The 17,591-nt window shown below is 44.4% G+C and overlaps 1 protein-coding gene across 1 annotated transcript in view; it reads left to right on the top strand.

Annotated features, from left to right (window-relative positions):
* Positions 1 to 469: 469 nt before the first annotated feature.
* Positions 470 to 17,591, top strand: part of Csmd1 (CUB and Sushi multiple domains 1) — a 1,525,237-nt gene continuing 1,508,115 nt past the window's right edge. Inside the window, exon 1 of the mRNA XM_028766288.1 lies at positions 470 to 961. Coding sequence (XP_028622121.1) covers positions 877 to 961 — 85 coding nt within the window. The 5' untranslated portion in view covers positions 470 to 876. The remainder of the gene's footprint in view (positions 962 to 17,591) is intronic.

Genomic DNA, 17,591 nt, shown 5'->3' with positions numbered 1-17,591 from the left:
GGGCTCATTCTTTCCCCCCACCTCCATTTCTTTCCTAACTTAGGCAGGGGTCTTCTTCTGGTCAGTAGAGAAAGAGAAGGCTGGAGGCCGGCCTCTGCCTGCCCCCACAGAGTCCTCAGGCTCGCTTGCGTGGCTGATTGTATGGTTTCTTCCCAGTGTGCAGCGTGGGCTTCTCCCACTTGAGCGCCCAACAAGTCTCCGTGCTCCAGCCTGCGCGCAGCCGCGCCAGAGGCTGAACGCAGCGCTGCGGGAGCACTAGCAGGGGCCTGAAAGCCCGAGGCCGGGCTGAGTCCCGGACTGTGCGGTGCCAGCCTTCTCCCTTCCCCTCTCGGTGGGTAGGATGGTTGAGTCCAGCCGCCACGGCAGCGGCTCCTTGCGCCTCTAGCAGCCTGTCTTCGGCGCTCGCTCCCCGCCTTCCTCCCGCTCCAGCCCCGCTCCCCCCCCCATCCCGCGCCCCTCCCGCACCTCCCACTCGCTGGCTCTCTCTCCAGCTGCCTCCGCTCCAGGTTGCTCCCGGCTGCGCGCGCTCCTCTCCCCGCCTCGCCCCCTCCCGCAGCCTCGCCGCCTTGGTGCCTTCCTGCCCGGCTCGGCCGGCGCTCGTCCCCGGCCCCGGGAGCCCCGGGGCTGCGCTCGCTCCGAGCATCTTCAGCCCCGCAGTGGCTCGGACCCGATGCTACGGGAGCGGAGCGAGCCGGGCGCGCAGAGCTGCGGGAGGCGTCGGATGCGCGGCAGGGCTGGGGACCCGGAGCTCTTGCCAGCTCGCCTTGCCCTTTGGTGATTACCGGGCTTGTGTTTAGAGCCCGGTCGTTCCTCGGAGGAGACCGGCGCATCCGAGAGGAGCCATCCGTGTCGTGTGCGTGTGGAATATCTGCAGACATGACTGCGTGGAGGAAATTCAAGTCGCTGCTCCTGCCTCTGGTGCTGGCGGTTCTGTGCGCGGGGCTCCTCACTGCAGCTAAGGGTAAGACAGGCTAGCTCGGTACCGGGGAGACGGCCGAACCCTCGGAGGCCCGGTTTGCGAACGCGAGTGTCTGATCTGAGGACTGTAAGGGACCAAGCGGCAGGGACGGGCCGGGTGGCTGTCCACCAGCGACGCTAGGGAACGCAGCGCCCGATACCGAGCTTCCATCGCGTTCTTCCCACCCCTCATCTGCCCCCGCCCCACCCCCGCCCTTCCTTCCCCCTCACTTGGGCTCAAACGACATTTCTCTCTGTGCTGTGTGCTGTGTGTTGTCAAGGAGAAGAGAGCCCGACACGAGTTGGGCAGAGAACTGCGCCTTGGGTCCTGGCGCTTGGTGGGCTAGGCGGGTCGCAGGCTGGGGTAGTTCCCACGACTTCTCCCTGGACCAGGCGCACCTGGGAAACATACTGGGCACCATCAGCCTGGCAAGTTCAAGCTCTCCGTCTGGGGCTCCTTTGCCAGAAGGGAGAGCTCCTAGCTGAGTGATGTTCCCACAGCCTTACACCTCCTCACACCCGATTCCTCTGCTTCCCCTTCCAGATACTCAAACTAAGCTGTCTCTGTGAGGTAAACCCCCTCTTTCCTTCCCTGGACTTTGCTTTTTGCAAGTTGTAATATCTGGCAAAGTGGATGAAGGCAGCAGGGAGTTTTCTGGCCGGGTTTCCGTATCAGATCAATTCTCTGTGGGTGCAGGGGCAGTCCCTGTCTAAGTCTGATCAACCAAAGGAGAAGGGTCTTTCTGAGTGGTTACTGGGGCTTTTGGCTCCCTGAATTTGGCTTTCTCCTTGAAAGGAGTTAGGGGATGTTTTTCTCCTAAGTCTTTACAAGCTGCATCCTTCCGGCTGGCAACAGCTCATGTGCGCTAGGTTTAGTCTATGGGAAGGAGGGAGAGAGAAAGAGGAGAGAGAGAGAGAGAGAGAGAGAGAGAGAGAGAGAGAGAGAGAGAGAGAGAGAGAGAGAGAGAGAGAGAGTATAAGAATTGATTGATTTTCACATTGGCAAGTACCTGCTCCCGTTTCTTCACTCTCTCTCGTCCTGTCCTTCTCTGGTTCTTCTGAGTGTCAGTTTCCTTCCTCACACGACTCCTGGGCAAATTTGTATCTTTATCGTTATAGACAGATTGCTTTTCTTTTAAAAGGATGGAACCAAGTCTTACGACTTTTTCCCCTTTGACTCATTTGTTCTCTGTTTCCTCACAAGAAATTGCCCTTTCCTCTCTAGAATACCCCGGCTTCTATTCCCCTAGTGGTTCAAATTCAAGGGTGATTAAGAAGCTACAGAGGACTCTGTGATCTCCATCCAACTCCACACCCGCCTGGAGAGAGCAGAGGATTGCCTGAGGGCTCCGGGTGGGGGAAAATTCGGCCTTCTGATGCTGGCCCTTCTGCCAAGCATCCTTCTCACAAAGGGTATCTGTGGGATGCATCCCAATAGCTCACCTAGAAATAGGTGGGTCCTGCTTAACTGGAGAGATGGCATTGCTTGATTTTTCTGGAGCTTCCCGCAGATGCCTGCCCTCTGACTACACGCCCCCCTCCCCCCATCTAGCCTGGGCCTCCACCTGCGGAGGCTCCACCGGCCAAGCACCAAGCAGAGTTAGGGTTGGCAGAGGGCTCCGGTCTCACTGGGCACACTGGGAAATGAGAGGCAAAACCTGAAAAGTCGAGGGCTGTAACCCCCAAACCAGGTGCGATTTTCAACGTTGGAAGTGGAAAAGATTCAGGACACAGAACTAGACTTTGTCCAGACAAACCCTTGGTGAAATGATATGCTGGTCGTGCAACTATGCCAAACTTCTTACCCTTTCCCGCACTCTGAGATGGTCTAAGGCAAAGCTCCCTCCTTCCCTATACCTGCAGCTCACCCTTGGAGCGCACTCTGGGTTCCTTGGAGTTCTGAGCAGCCCTAGCTCCCTTCCCCCGCAATTAACAGAGGTTGCTGCGTGGAGCCTCACAACCTCTCGCCTGGCTGCTTAATAATCCCTACACGTGTGCGGGCTGATTCCGCCCCCATGAGGGTGGTCTGCCGGGCTGGGGGAGGGGAAGTAAGAGCCGGGTGTGGAGGGACAGGTCCGGGGCAGAGTCTGCCCTGGCTTGGTTCTGGGACTCCAGGGTTGGTTGGTGCACAGAGTATTGGGCCTGGACTCACAGCCCTAGAGAACCGAGTGCCTCCAGCGCACCAGGAACCCCAGTGGAGCCCATAGAAGCTAAAGTGAAGCCAAGGCGCCACCAGCCCCTGCTTGCTTGGCGCTGGGATCGTGCTCGAGCGCGCGCGAGCGCGCGCGTACCCTCGTGCTCAAAGGGACTGGGACTCGAGTCGCCAAGAACGTTTGTGCTATTGTCTGGCCCAATGGGGCAGTGGGTGCATGCTCCTTCATTAACCCCCTCGGAACCGGAGCTGCATCTCCTAGCACCCACGAGGTCAGGCACAAGCTCCGTGGCTGTGCAGGCTGGCGAGAGACTGGTGACGCCAGCAAGACAGTAGCCAACAGTGTGCTGGCTGGCAGCTGGGGCAGGGTCGCAGTTTCCCTCAGAAAGCCAAAATCAGTGGGCCAAGGTCGGGCCTCTGCCAGGGGGTGTCGCCTCTGGGCTCCATGGCTTGGCCAGAGGGTCCGAGGGCGCCCTGGCGCCTGCGCAGAGTAGGGTCCTCCTCCAAGGAGCGCACAGGCGGAGGGAGCTGGGCCACTGCCACTCTCAGCTGTGCTGCCTGCACCCAGGTGGCTAGGGCGCCGAGGCAAAAACAGGTTGAGTTTTTAATGCCTAGGACATCTTTCATGACCTGTTTGAGAGTCTGAGAGGCTGGAGGCGCTGCAGTAGAGGTCGTTGGAACCCATAACCTTCAGTGACCAAACATCAGTTATCAGTACAAAAAACACTGGGGGAAACCAGGAATTCATTTATTATTATTATTACTATTATTATCATCGTCGTCTCCGTTGTTGTTGTTATTGTTGCTGTTGTTGTTGTTGATGATGATGATTAATGAAATGACAAGGAGGGATTCCCAAGTTTATATATCTTTGTAAAAACACAATAACCAGGAAGAGGGAAATGAAGATTCTTAAGCCTTTTCATTTGGTAAATAGATGGAATAATTTATACGAGAGAAAGCTTTCTTAAATCGGTGCCCCGGATTCAGAATCGAGTTATCTCTATAGGCCTTTTGAGTAAAGTTTGTTTCTCAGTAGGTTCTTGGGTTATTGGTTGTCCGCTGTGAAAAGAAGCTGGCCTTTAAGGCTTTGCTTGGGACTCCAGCTGAAAGTATTCTCACCTAGCGCTGGAAGGAGCCTCACCTGCTTGAGAATGAAGGCAGAGGTTTGTGCAGGCAGGCGGATTTTTAGGTTGCCTACCTCTCTAGTAAAGAGATTTAAAACACAAGTCATCAAATTCCCACAGAAACCATATACGGAGCTCAGAGACCAGAGAGGATTGTATGCCTAAGCCTTTTAATGCCTCTTGATGGTTACTCCTTTGAAAATTCATATTACCAAAGGACGATAAGACTTTTAATTGGCAGGGTCCGCTGTTTTTTAGAGCAGGGCCACTCTAACTCAGCTCTGGATGAAGCCAGCACCCCTGTGAATAAGTGTGTTCTGCAGCACCCCCCTCCAACCAAACCTGTCATGCATCAGAATAATGGAGGACCTGTTAACTCTCTGTATTCAAGTTGTCCTCATCAAATCTCTTCCCCCCTTGCATTCTGAGAGACACTACTGCATTTTTAAATTCAGATCTGGTTAGCCAAAGACTTCCTACTGCTTCCAGAGTAGCCATTTAGTTACTAGTGTGAGACTTTTATGACCATGAACAAGAGAAGCAAATTCTGGGCTTAGAAACATGGGTTTGGAGCCAGGAACACCTGCAGTCTTTCCAGAGGACTGGAGTTCCATTCCCAGCAGCCACATCAGGCAGCTCACATCCACCTTTGCTTCAACTCAAGGGGATCTTACACCCCATTCTGGCCCACACATGGGGTACACTTGCACATAAATAAGTAAAAAGTATGTGTTTTTTTTTTTTTAAATAAGGGACAATCTTTCTCCTGATGTTACAGGATTGGCAAACTGGAAGAAGAGAAAGATGCCACCTAATCGTACCCACGCAGAGGAGGAATGGTAGTAGTCCAGAGGCACTAGAACACCCTCCTTCCTGGGCTCAAACACCTTCTTGGTAGAGACTGGAGGGAGGGGCTATTTTTGTCTTGGCTTTTATCTGGGCAATCATACTTAATTGGAACATGACATACCTCTGGCTTCCAGGTTCCTCCCAGCGAAACATCTCCTTTTCTAGGGCCAGGCTGCTCCAGTCAGTCTCCAATTTCTTGTCTGAAACACAATCCAACTTGGAAGGTGTCAAGAAAATGGTTCTGCTTCCTCCCAGAAATAGATCAACAAAGGCTCAGTGGCCACTTAGTGCTTATTGCCGAGGATCTAGCAAATCCTGTGTAGACATTTCTAAGCTGTCAAAATGCAAATGGCATATTAAACACTCCATGCTCTACTGAATTCTAAATGTGACTCTGGTAGTTTTTCTGCTGAGCTCATGGTGAAATAAGCTGTGACAACTTGCGTATGTGCAATTCGAGCTATATGTTCCTTCTTGGCCTTTTTTTATTTTTTTCTGGTTGAGTTCATTTCCCTCTATGAATAATTAGATATACTTTGTATCTTGTACCTAAAATGTGAAGAGGACATGCCTGCAAATTTGATTTTACTAGGCAAATACTACCTCACAGGAAGGTATTTGGTAAGGAAAAAAAATGTATCCATGCTATTTGCATATTGGCTCTAGGTAGCATTTTGTATCACCGGAGTGGGGACTTGAACTCCCAGACCAGGGCTTACTGCAAAGAGGGAATCAAACTAATTTGATTGTGTGCTCTCCCTACTGATTGGGTCAATGTTGGTTTCTGTTTTGTTGGGTTGTTTTGTTTTTGTTTTTATTTTTCTGAATGAGCAAAATGGTCTTGATCTTGCTCAACCATCTGAAGCAAAGATATAGATGCTTTTGCCTTTGCAGAAATGTATTCATGGTAAAGGAATCAACCCTCTGTTGCTGCCTTCAGATGCACAGGCATTGTCCTTAGCTCCTGGATATCTATTCCAGAACAAACATCAGTATACAAGTCAAATACTCAGCCTCAAGCAATTACAGCTAAATTATAAGTAAGCAAGTCAGTCCCACAATGGAGTCAAGATGACCTTAAATGACCTTTGATTGTTGATATGACTTTATTTAAGGGCAACCCTAGTCCTTGGTGTGGAGACCGATGGTGGGATTAATATCATCTTTATTTGAAAAAGAACACACAAAAATTGTAAGGCAGAGCTAGTCAAAATGAAGTGATTCATGAGCTTTCTGAAGATAATACAAACCCTGTTTATCTTCCAATGGATCAGCTATGTAGAAAGTGGCTCATTTTGGTGCAGTGTTGTTCAAGCCACTTACATGAGGCAGGAGTCTGCAAGAGAGAAAGACACAACCCGTGCTTGAGTGCCTTTGTCTGATCCTTTCTTAGGATTTATTCTAGAACTGTAACTTGAGTCACAGGTGATGCTACTTCTACCCACTTTTCAAAGGCTGTGTCTAGAACTTCCTCGGTGGATGAAACAAAACAAAACACCATGTAGAGTCACACACCTGCTTAAAACAACTCTGGGAGTTTTGTGTTTTTAACACTTTTGAAGATCACAGCTGCAGGCATTGGTTTAACTTCAGGGTTGGTTTAATTTCATTCTGTTCTTTGTCATAGAGTATGTCAGGGACATTTTACTATATACTTTAAATCTTGTCACTGACATGGGATCAAGGGACATAGACTATGCAGAAGTCAAATTTGTTGGCACTACTTCCAGACTGTTTTTGCCAATGAGTCACACTCGGAATACAATTACAACCAGGGGCACCATGATGTGAGCTACCAGTCAAATGCTGAATGTATTTGTTTACTAATTTTGGTCCTTTTGGAGAATCTCAACTTTAAACAAACAAACAAAAACTGAAGACAAACTATGAGGATGTGGGCTCTACTGAATTAAAAACAAGATTGTGTGTGGATTATCCAGATAAAAAGGCATGCACACCCCAGTAGAGCTCTGATAACTGAGGAGGGTTACAGCATGGCTGCACTCTTTCCTCATCGCCACAGCACGGGACCTTTGAATGTTCTCATGAAGAGCTGATTTCTCCTGAGAATAATTCCTCTCTTTCTTCTTTCAATTCCAGTTCCTACCCTTTGCCTCCAACTAAGTCTCAGGAGTATGTGTGACATGATGTCACTTCTAGGGCACCAGCAGCCTCCATTCACAGGTTATCCTGATACAGAGAACACAGTTGATCTCAGAACAAGAGGACGTATCATGAGAACAAGGCAGACAGGAAACTACAGATCTAACTTTGTCTGTACAAATTAAAATTTACACTCCTTCATTATTTAGTAATGAGATGTAGACTAATTACATTGTAGATAAAGATATACCTCAGTTTAAATACATATAGATTGCATCTATATCTATATGTATCCTATCCCTTCTTCCCTTTCAATAAAAGGCATGAGGATCTAATCATCAATTCATTCATTAATCTTTCAAAGGATAATTAGCCCACACAGATTTTAACATGAATTTGCTTTGTCATGAAACTGCGCAATTATTTCAGATTGTTTTTCCCCTCTGTATCATCCATGGCTCCATTATCACTGTCCATCACCCTGCACTGTTTGATCATGTTAAAAGTATGAATTTACCACAAAGCTCCCTTCTAAGCTCCCTGCCCATAGTGTTTGTATTGTGAGCAGACTTCAAGGAATAATTATAGTCTTTCATGTGAATGACTACATGTTGCAGTGAATTATTCTATATTTTTCCCATTACTGTTTAGTATACTCTGATGTGATTGGTGTTATGTAAGAAAGAGCTAAATGCTAAATTAAAATTTGCATTATTTGAGGACTGATCTGCAATGATTTAAAAGCCTTTGAAATCAATTCCGGACTCAAAGCTCTCATTTTCCCAAGGCCTAGAGAATCCCTATGGCTTTATTCAGAGAAATATGTTTCTCCTGTATTTAACGGGAATCATTTCCACGGTCTCTTAAGAGTTGAGAGTGTGCTTCACTAGGTTGATATTCATGGACAGAATGGCGAGGAACCTGGGTACCTCCTTCTTATAAACACACACAGTACACAATCCATTGGGTTGAGGTCATCTTTTAACTCTTTCTTCCTACTCTTGTCTGCTAGCACAGAGGACATGTCCACTAGGCTCTGATGTGTGAACTCACCTGTCCACACAAGGCCTTTTGTCACTACAACCATCTCATGTCCAAGCTTAGCTAAAGGCAGACTTGCGTTGTCGTTGGAGAAAAGAAAGTCTCTTTCAACGAATAGTGGTACAGGCCTGTTCTGAGGCTATCCACAATTGTTATGGTTCAAAACATTTTTAAAATTTGTTGATTTGTAAGGAAATTGCTACATTATCAGGTACAGTGCCACTCTGGGCACCCAAGAATTATAGGCTTTGTGATTAGCACTTTTTGAAGAGAAAAGCCTTTAATAGCATAAGAACTGCCACATTTATATAAGGAATCTGCTTAATTGAGCAAATAGATCTTTTGTAAAATGTAAAATTTTGAACATCAGTTATATATTTCTCATTCTGCCTTCTTCTTATATAAATACTTTTATTGGGCAAATATTAAAGTAAAACCTGCCAGAAGGATTTACTTTCAGTTTATGAGGTAATCTGTTCAAGTTAGAGGATTAATTAACATAGAAAATTATGGATTCTATCATTTTATTTTTAACTTTTGGAGAGTAAGGATGAGTGTAGCAGAAGCCAACCATAACTTCACTATATAGCTGAGGCTGGTGTCGAACTCTTGATACTCCAGCCTCTACCTTCTAAGTATCTGTATTTTAAGCCATGCAATACCACACTGATAACATGTATGAATTTGAAAACCAAAATTCCTAATAGTTTAAAATATCACAAGTAACATATAGGAAAAGTCAAGTGGGGAATTTATCAGGGTTACCTCTGTTACCACAGAAATGCCTCAGCTGATTGACATCCTTAAGTGTTTAGCTAGAATTACCATCACTGTCCAGATGTAGTTTTTAGATTGTTGTGATACTGAATGATGAACCTTCTGAATGAAATCCCTTATATTTGCTGGTAACTCTCTGGAGAAGGACTATAGGGGACATTGGTGCCAGTGGAGAATAATGGACCACTCTAAGCAGAAACACTGAGGTAATAACTTAGACATGGGAGCTCCCTCTCTTCCCCTCTTCTGCAGTCCACAAAAGAGAAGTTGCTGTTTGCCTTCCATGAGCCTTCTCACTGCATCAGAAAACCGGCTTTTGACATAATTTTCATTGATCCAAATAGAAGCCTGTGTAACAGAGACCTTGATGCCATGGCAACGCTGGAGAGGAGAGTGTCTGGGAGGTGAGAGTTGTTGGAGACTCAAGGAACTGAGAATTAAGGGAAGCGACTGCAGCTAGTGGGTGGAGAATGAGGTAATTCTGTGGTAAATAGTCTCTTCACAGCTTAGCTGGGTCCAAGTTTAGGGACCCACCAAAGAATAAAGAAATGTTGATGGTGACTTTGGGTGTCATCTGAGGCTCAACTAGGGAAGAGTCCACTTTTAAGATCACTCTGGGGAGTTGGTCAAGGGTAGGTCTACATATAACTGGATGCTTTGCCTGGTAGTACAGAGCGGTCCTGTTGACATGTACAATCTACAAATGAACACACAAACATTTATACTCAGTTGTCACCATGGAAATGCACATGTGGCTCCCTAAAGTAGAAATACCTTAGAACAATGTAGGAAGAAGTCCTGTGGAGGGTCCATTTTGCAAGGGACATAGTGTGTGTATTTGAGGCATCACTTTCTTCTTTTCTCATGCCTCTACTCTGTCAAGCACTTATTTGAATATCATTTATTTCTTGGGAAATAACATAATTTTGGTAATAGCTATGGAGATGAAGGCTAGTGGGAAATAAGGTGGCTTTTGACAAAATAAGGTGTTATGAACCTTGTGACTTCCTAGAAGTAAGTGTGCCCCGCTTCTTAAGTCCTACAAAGACTTTTGGATAACACCACTTACTCGCCCCATACAGACTTCTGTAGGTCCCCACATTCCACAACTGTTCAGTCTGGCTGTCTAGCTCTTTCTCTCATGCTGTCTGCTGAGGTCTTCTACAAAACCAGGTATATCCTCCCTTGAGTCATCCTGACTGTTGGTGTTCTTCACTGCCTTTTTATGTCTGCAGGTGTCTGAGCTTGCATAGCTTGGAGTCGCCCTCTAGTACCCTCCTGTTCATGAACCACCAAACTTTCTTTTAATTTCTGGTCACTTTTTATACTTAGTGATCATTAGTCATTGGGTAGGAAATTACATATCTAGGAACTTTGGGGAGATAGGCTACTTTGCTGCTGTTTTTTGTGTTCCATACATTTCCTGTTGCATTGGCCTTGGAGAACAGGAGGACCCTGGGTACCTGTATTTCTTGTACTCAGGGTGCTGCTTTAGTGCCTAGACCCAGGTGCAGTCAGCCCATGGGATAGAACACCTCCTATGCATTAATTTTCGTGGACACAAAGAGGTTTTGAATGGTAGAAGTGATAAGAAGTGTCTCTAGTTTCTGCTACAGACATCACTTGCTCATGATGAAACTTGAACTTGTTCACATACGCATCTGTAAAAACATTAATCCAAGTTGTTGGTTTTATTTTCCTGCTTATTTGATTCACTGGGCATCTTCTAGTGACTACTTTTCCTCTTTAAGAGTTCAGAATGTTTGCATTTTTTTTCTTTTCTGGTTGCCATAGTTTAATATTAGAATGTGTTCAGCAGATATTTCAACCTACAATTGTCATTTTTATCTTCACAACTATGTTATCTTCAGCCTTTTAATTTAAAAGAATTACATAAGAGGATTATGGAACCAAGATGAATTAATCATGCTCTTTCTTTGACAAATACATGTGCAACATTACATTTCTGGAGGTCTTAGTGGCAAGGAGAGAATCAGGATGGATATGCTGTTAGTGAATTGAAAAGATGCGAGGTCTTCTGCCTTTAGAGTATAAACAAAGTAGTAGAATTGAACTTTGGGGTTTAAAAAATATCTCTTAGCAAGTGTGTTTCTCTTCATGTTTTTAATCATAGATGGATAGCATAATACATTTTAGAAAGAGTTGGTGTAGCCTGGGAGCACTTAGGGAGGGATCCAGGGCTTTAGCTGAATATTTAAGAGTGGAGGGCCCTGCTGGGATAGGTGGAAGAAGAGAACCTTGACCTCATGAAGGCTGGACGCCCCAGGGAGTGGGAATTTTGAGGGTGGGGAGGTGGGAGTGGGGGGGTAGGTAGGGGTTACATCCACAGAGAAGAAGGAGGAGGGGTGAGGGGATTGGGGGTTCCTGGGTGGGTGGGGGATGGGGTAAGGGGACAACATATGAAATGTAAATAAAACATCCAATAAAATAAATTTAAAAAAAGCAAGAGTTGGTGTAAAACAATATGAAATACAACATGACAAGAAGAAGAAGCTGTCATTTCTTCTGTTAAGTAGATTCCATTATCTTTCATATTTTAAGACCAGAACCTCTGTAAAGAAAAGGGTGTGTATTAGTTACAGACTCTGGGATATTTGCTGCAGCCACAAAGTCAGAATGAGATACTTGGTGCATTCTTAAAGCCATTAGCATTTGTTGTTCATGAATAAGAAGGAAGAGGAGGCCAAAAGCCAAAGGCAGTCATAGCAGGCAGAAGACATCAGTTCTTCCCTCTGGTTCCATGCTGTCTCTTTCTATGGGACCAGATGCCACAAGAGTCAATTAGAACATGGGGGTAAACAGAAGAGCTGAGTCTCCTTCCATCCCTGTGAGGTTTATTTAGCTGGGATGGCTGCATGACACTAGTGAGAGTCAGAAACATCTTTATATTGTCTCAGCTTTTGTGGTAAATGGTCTCTTCACAGCTTAGCTGGGTTCAGTTTTCGGGACCCACCAAAGCATAAAGAAGTGCTGATGGTGACTTTGGTGTCATCTGAGGCTCAACTAGGGAAGAGTCCAGTTTTAAGATCACTCTGGGGAGTTGGCACAATTCAGTTCCTTCTGTGGCTTGACTGAAGTTCTTGGCTGTCTCTTGGCCAGAGTTCACTCTCGGTTCTTGGAGGCTACTCGATGTTCTTTGTTTTGTTGGGGCTTTCCAATAAGACACAAAGGCAGAGAAGAGAGGCAGGAGAGGTAAAGATGGACAGAGAAAGGGGATAGAGCTACAGATGATGGTAGAAACAGAGAAAGATGGGGCATGTTGGATAATACATCTTTGCTTGCAATCCCACAAGGCTGTGCAAACAGTCATGTGCTCGTCATCACTGTTGCTCCATTACAGCATATTCTGTGTCATACTTAGATGCAAGACAAGGCTCACACTAGGCCTAAACAGCAGAAGGTAGGAGGCTAATGGAGGCTACTAATTACGTTACTAGTAATGTGTTTGCCTGCTTTTATTTTTTTCTGGAAAAGGTTGAAGACTATGTCATGATGAATAAGCAATATTAAACACCTGACTAAATATAACAACTAAATATGTGTGTATGTCGTCATATTAAGAAGAAGCCTAGGAAATAAATATGAGGAAAGATTTCTGAATTGCTTACTCTAAACGGTGCATATTAACCATTGCTCCCCCTGCCCCAAATATATCTGTAAAGGTGTAGCTGTTGATTCCACATCTTACCAAAATTCTCCAGTGAAACATCCCTGTAGGTTGTTGTTGTGTATCTGGAAAGGTCAGGATAGGTCAAAGGTGGTAATCCACACACACTAGTCAAACATACAGATTTATGAGACTGTGAAACTGAGAAATGTGATGTATTTTTTTTCAGTAATATGTGCTTATTCTTTTCAGCCTTCCCCATAGTAGCAACAGCGACCAAAAATTTCCACAGGGCTTAGATGTCCATCATCTTAAAATAGCTGAATGAGTTCTTGCATAACGAATTGTATTGCCTACGTGAAAGTCTTTCCAGATAAAATGTTGACATAGAGGTGTCCACACCACAGTACTGGTGCATGACTGAGAGATTGTTTTCGATGCCAATGTGAAGAGGATCCAAACACAACATATCTTACATTGATTGAAACATTAATATCTAAGCCGAGTGGCTTTTATGAGATCTACTAATGGGCAAAGTAGAGTTAGACTCTAAGATTTTTGAACCTCACGTGATCTTCAAGCTTATCTGTCTTTATTTGTATCCACCATGAGGTGTCTCATAGAAACTCTCAGGGAAATAATTGAGATCTTAATCTGTGAGCTTTCTGCCTTCGTATGGCAAAACTCTCCTCCCAAGATATGTCAGTGTGAAACCCAAGACACTTGTCGCTCCTGTCTGTCTGTCCAGCATTCTGTCCTATACCTGTGGCCTTCTTTCTGGTATAGTGAAGCTTTGGCCCTTACATCCTTGCCTGAGGCTATTGGCTTGGAAAAGCAGCATGGCTCAGAAAGTCTGGGTTTAATTTGAAGACTTAAGATAATCCTGACAGCTGGAAAGGCAGCAGTCCAACCTTGAGGCTCAGGAGACCACAGAGCCACTGCTGATACCAGACGATGTTTGCCAGGGTTAAAAGATTTTGTGACTTGTTAAATACTTTACTACAGTAAGTTTTTTTTTTGTCCTCTGGAAAGCATTTCATTCTTGCCTTCTTACATACTTTGTACCAGTAGAATGCCATCATTCCAGAATGTTTAATTCTGAAAATCTCAGTCGTCAATCTTACCTCACTAAAATAACTTAGACCATTTAAATACGTAAAATACAACCATCTAGTTGAATTTTGAGTTTCTTAGTGTTTAGAATGAGTTCTGTGTTCAGTTGGCTTTGAAATAATGAAAACCAATGTGTTGTTTTGTTTATAAGCTAATGCCTCAAGATAGAGAGAATTCACCCCCCTATTGCAAGGGTTCCACTTTGGTGAAAACAGCTGTATGTGAAAGCTCTGTATGCACCAGTAAGCCTCTGGGACAGGTTTTGCAGACACATCCAGGGCTGATGATTCAGTGTGTTGCCTGAGAAAACATTAGACTCCCTAATACTTACCTTCATTATTTCTGCAAGTGGCTAAGGACAGGTGAATCAACAGCTTAAAGGTTGTACAGAAAAGCATATATATTCAATAGGTTCTGGGGAGGTGGCTCAGTCAGGTGGTACCTGCTGCACAGGGATTAGGACCCGAGTTTGATCTCCTGTACACACTTAAAAGCCAGGTAAATTGGTGGCATCCCTGTAATCCCAGCTTCAGAAGGGTGTGAGAGCAGAAACAGTAGGATTTCTAGGACTTACTGGTCACCTGTTCAAGATGAACTAGTGAGAACTATGTTCATTGAGAGATCTTGTTTCAAAAATTAAGGTAGAGAGAAAATGGATAAGATACCTAACATTGACTTCTGGCTTTTACATGAATGCTCAAACCACATTCACACACACACACACACACACAAACACACACAAACACACACAAACACACACAAACACACACACACACACACACACACACACACACACGTGTACATACACATATATGAAAGGCAATAAAGCCTGGTAGCCTGGTATTGGTATAGGCAGATGAATGGAACAACTATTCTGTTGCAAGACTAAAATTGTAGAGTTTCAGTTTTATGAGATGTGCCCCCAGAATCTGTCAGGCTAAGCATCTGAAGATGAGTTGATTTGTAAGTGTAAATCAGTGATCCTGTGTGGATACAGTGTTAGTTATAAGAACAATTCTGACACCATTCTTTTGGAAGGCTCTGAACTGTGCAAAGTGATCTGTACATTCTACAGTTTACTATGAGGCAGAAATACTCATTGCCAGTAAGTCAAGGGAAGGTGTCTATCAAGTTCACCGTTTCAAATTGGGCATTAGATTTGTCTTAAGTGACTAATGGACTCAGACAGTTTGGGAGAAACGTATCTTTGAAACATCATTTGATACAAGGAAACTCTAGAAATTAGACATGACCATAAGAGGCACAATAAAGAATACTGCAGGAAACTTTACAACACACTTGGAGGTGTGATTGAGTCTTCTACCTGGGTTACTGACTGTAAATGTTTCCACAAACACTAAGGATTTTGTAATCCAAAATGAATTTGTACATTTTCTAACTGCTTAGCTTTCCACAAGAAAATTATCAGTGGCTACTTTCTAATGTTTTCATTAGCACATATTAGTTATACCGAATGATGGGCTTAATTATGACACTTCCTTACATGTTCATGACATATTTTGATCATATTCATTACCATCTTCTGTTCTCCTCCAACTTCTAGTGATCCTCTATCTCTTCTCAATTAGTCTCTAGTCTGTATCTGTGTGTGTCTGCGTCTGTCTGTCTGTCTGTCTCTCTCTCTCTCTCTCTCTCTCTCTGAGTGTGTGTGTGTGTGTGTGTGTGTGTGTGAGAGAGAGAGAGAGAGAGAGAGAGAGAGAGAGAGAGAGAGAGAGGCCCATTCAGGTTGCTTATAGCAGCACTATTGAATGATGGTTTACAGAAGCATGAGCTCCTTGCTAATGACAATACCACTGAAGAAAATCTTTCTCCCTTCCCTGCAATGATCAATGTAAACCCTTGTGAAGGACTAGGGCTTATTAGCTTCTTCCTTCTGTACACTGTGCCTAACATGATGTGATGGACCCCCAAACTTAAGCATCTAATCACAACCACTAACAACTCTTGTTGGTAAGAATGTATTCCATCACACCCTACACCATCCCTCAGCACTTACATTCTCTCTGCCCATCTTTCTACTATTGTTCTGTGAGTCCAGGGATGGGTTATGTTGTGAATGTCCCATTTTTGCATGAGCATTCAACAGTCAATTATTTCAACAATTTGACCATTATTGAGTGGACATTCTGATGATCATTGAGCAAGAGTAGGGCTGCAGTTGTTAGTTCTACTTGTTCAGTGAGGTCTTCTCTCGAGTTTTGTTGCTTTCATTCTCGATGGAGTTGCAGTCTTGGCTATTGAGAGCCAATTGGTAGCAACTAGATTGGGGCTCTGTTTCTGGATTCAAGGAGTTGTTCATTCAGTCTTAGTGCAAACAACTATATCCTGTGGGCTCAGCCTATGTGTATGTGACAAAGACCAGGATGTGAAGTGGATGTGTGGACAGACAGTGACTTTAGAGAAGCCACCTGAGCAGCAGAAATTACTGTGATGTCACAATTTAGAGACAAACTTTCCTACCAAAAGAAGAATAAAAACCACAGGGAAGGGAAGACATTCTTTCAGATCAACAGGGCTGCTGAGTACACATCCACATCTCACATACTATGGCTTCCTCTTGCTGGAAACAATACCAACTCATTCAGGGGAATAGCAGCTGGGGGAGTTCACAGAGTGCTGTGGCTTCAGGCAAACCTAATTCTGCACAGCCACTCCTGGATATAGAGTTTGGATCTTACCTTTGAGAATGAATGGTTCATGTTCCTCCTCTGCTCTTCCTGAAGGAACTGTGTGATCAATTAAACCCACTCCTTTGTGTGTGTGTGTGTGTGTGTGTGTGTGTATGCACACATGCACCTGTGTGTTCACAGAGCAATCTAATAAATTATTTTGTAACAGTCTGTATAAGGCTTAAAGGCAAATTATTTGTATATACACCTAGCTTTAGAAGCACAAAATGGCTGCTGATCTTAATGAGGGCATGAGAAGAAGCCCTTTCCCCATGTTTCTGACTGTCCTTTCAAATGTGAAGACATCAGATAAGTGGTCAAATAGGAAACAAACAAAAAGCAATACAATGACCCTGCCATAGGTCACAGTTCAGCCATTTGAGAAAGTCCTGGAAGCCAGTGGCTTTTCTTTCTGTCTGCAGCCTACTGGGCTTATATTCACAACTCTCTATGCACCATGAGTGGTTACTCTGTTGGGGAGTTAATGACAAAAGAGACCAGGGAGGAAAGTGATGGAAGGTATATCTACAGTATCAAATTTACTTCTTAAGCAAAAGCAGATTCCACCAAGGGCATGGAGGATGTGGAGATGGGGTTTATTTCAACAAATAAAAGTACTACACTACGTTGAGACACCATCTTGGCTTCTTTTGAGTGGTAGGGGTAGGAGAAGGTGGATTTTAAAACATGATGTATTTGTTAAATTATTGGAGGTGGGTTTTTTTTTAACTCATTGGAAATCCATCTGAAGAGTTATTTTATGGTGTGAACTTTGTGACTGCAAAGATCTGGCAGCCAAATACTATGTGATATTACAGGAACATTTTGCACCCTTATTGAGTTTTATGTAAATTCTATTTAAGGAAAATTTTGCTTACATTTTCATTAAACTCCCTTCACTCCTTTGGTGGTGTGTGTGCTTAGATAGAATAAGTACTTTGAGATAAATGAAAGAAATTGGAGAAGAGATAGCTTCTGGTTGACACCAGAAGCCCAAAAGTACATGTCACAATTACAGGACATGTGATCTACTTATGAGGATGATCAAGCAATTCCTGGCACTATTAATTACCCACAAGTGTGCAGAAAAGTATAGGTACCCACCAGACACCTGCTTTGTAGGCAAAAGTTTTCTAGTAAATAAAATTATTTTT

Source organism: Grammomys surdaster, unplaced genomic scaffold, assembly GCF_004785775.1.
Source record: "Grammomys surdaster isolate TR1022 unplaced genomic scaffold, NIH_TR_1.0 167, whole genome shotgun sequence".
Taxonomy (NCBI): domain Eukaryota; kingdom Metazoa; phylum Chordata; class Mammalia; order Rodentia; family Muridae; genus Grammomys; species Grammomys surdaster.
This window is presented reverse-complemented; position numbering and strand designations above follow the sequence as displayed.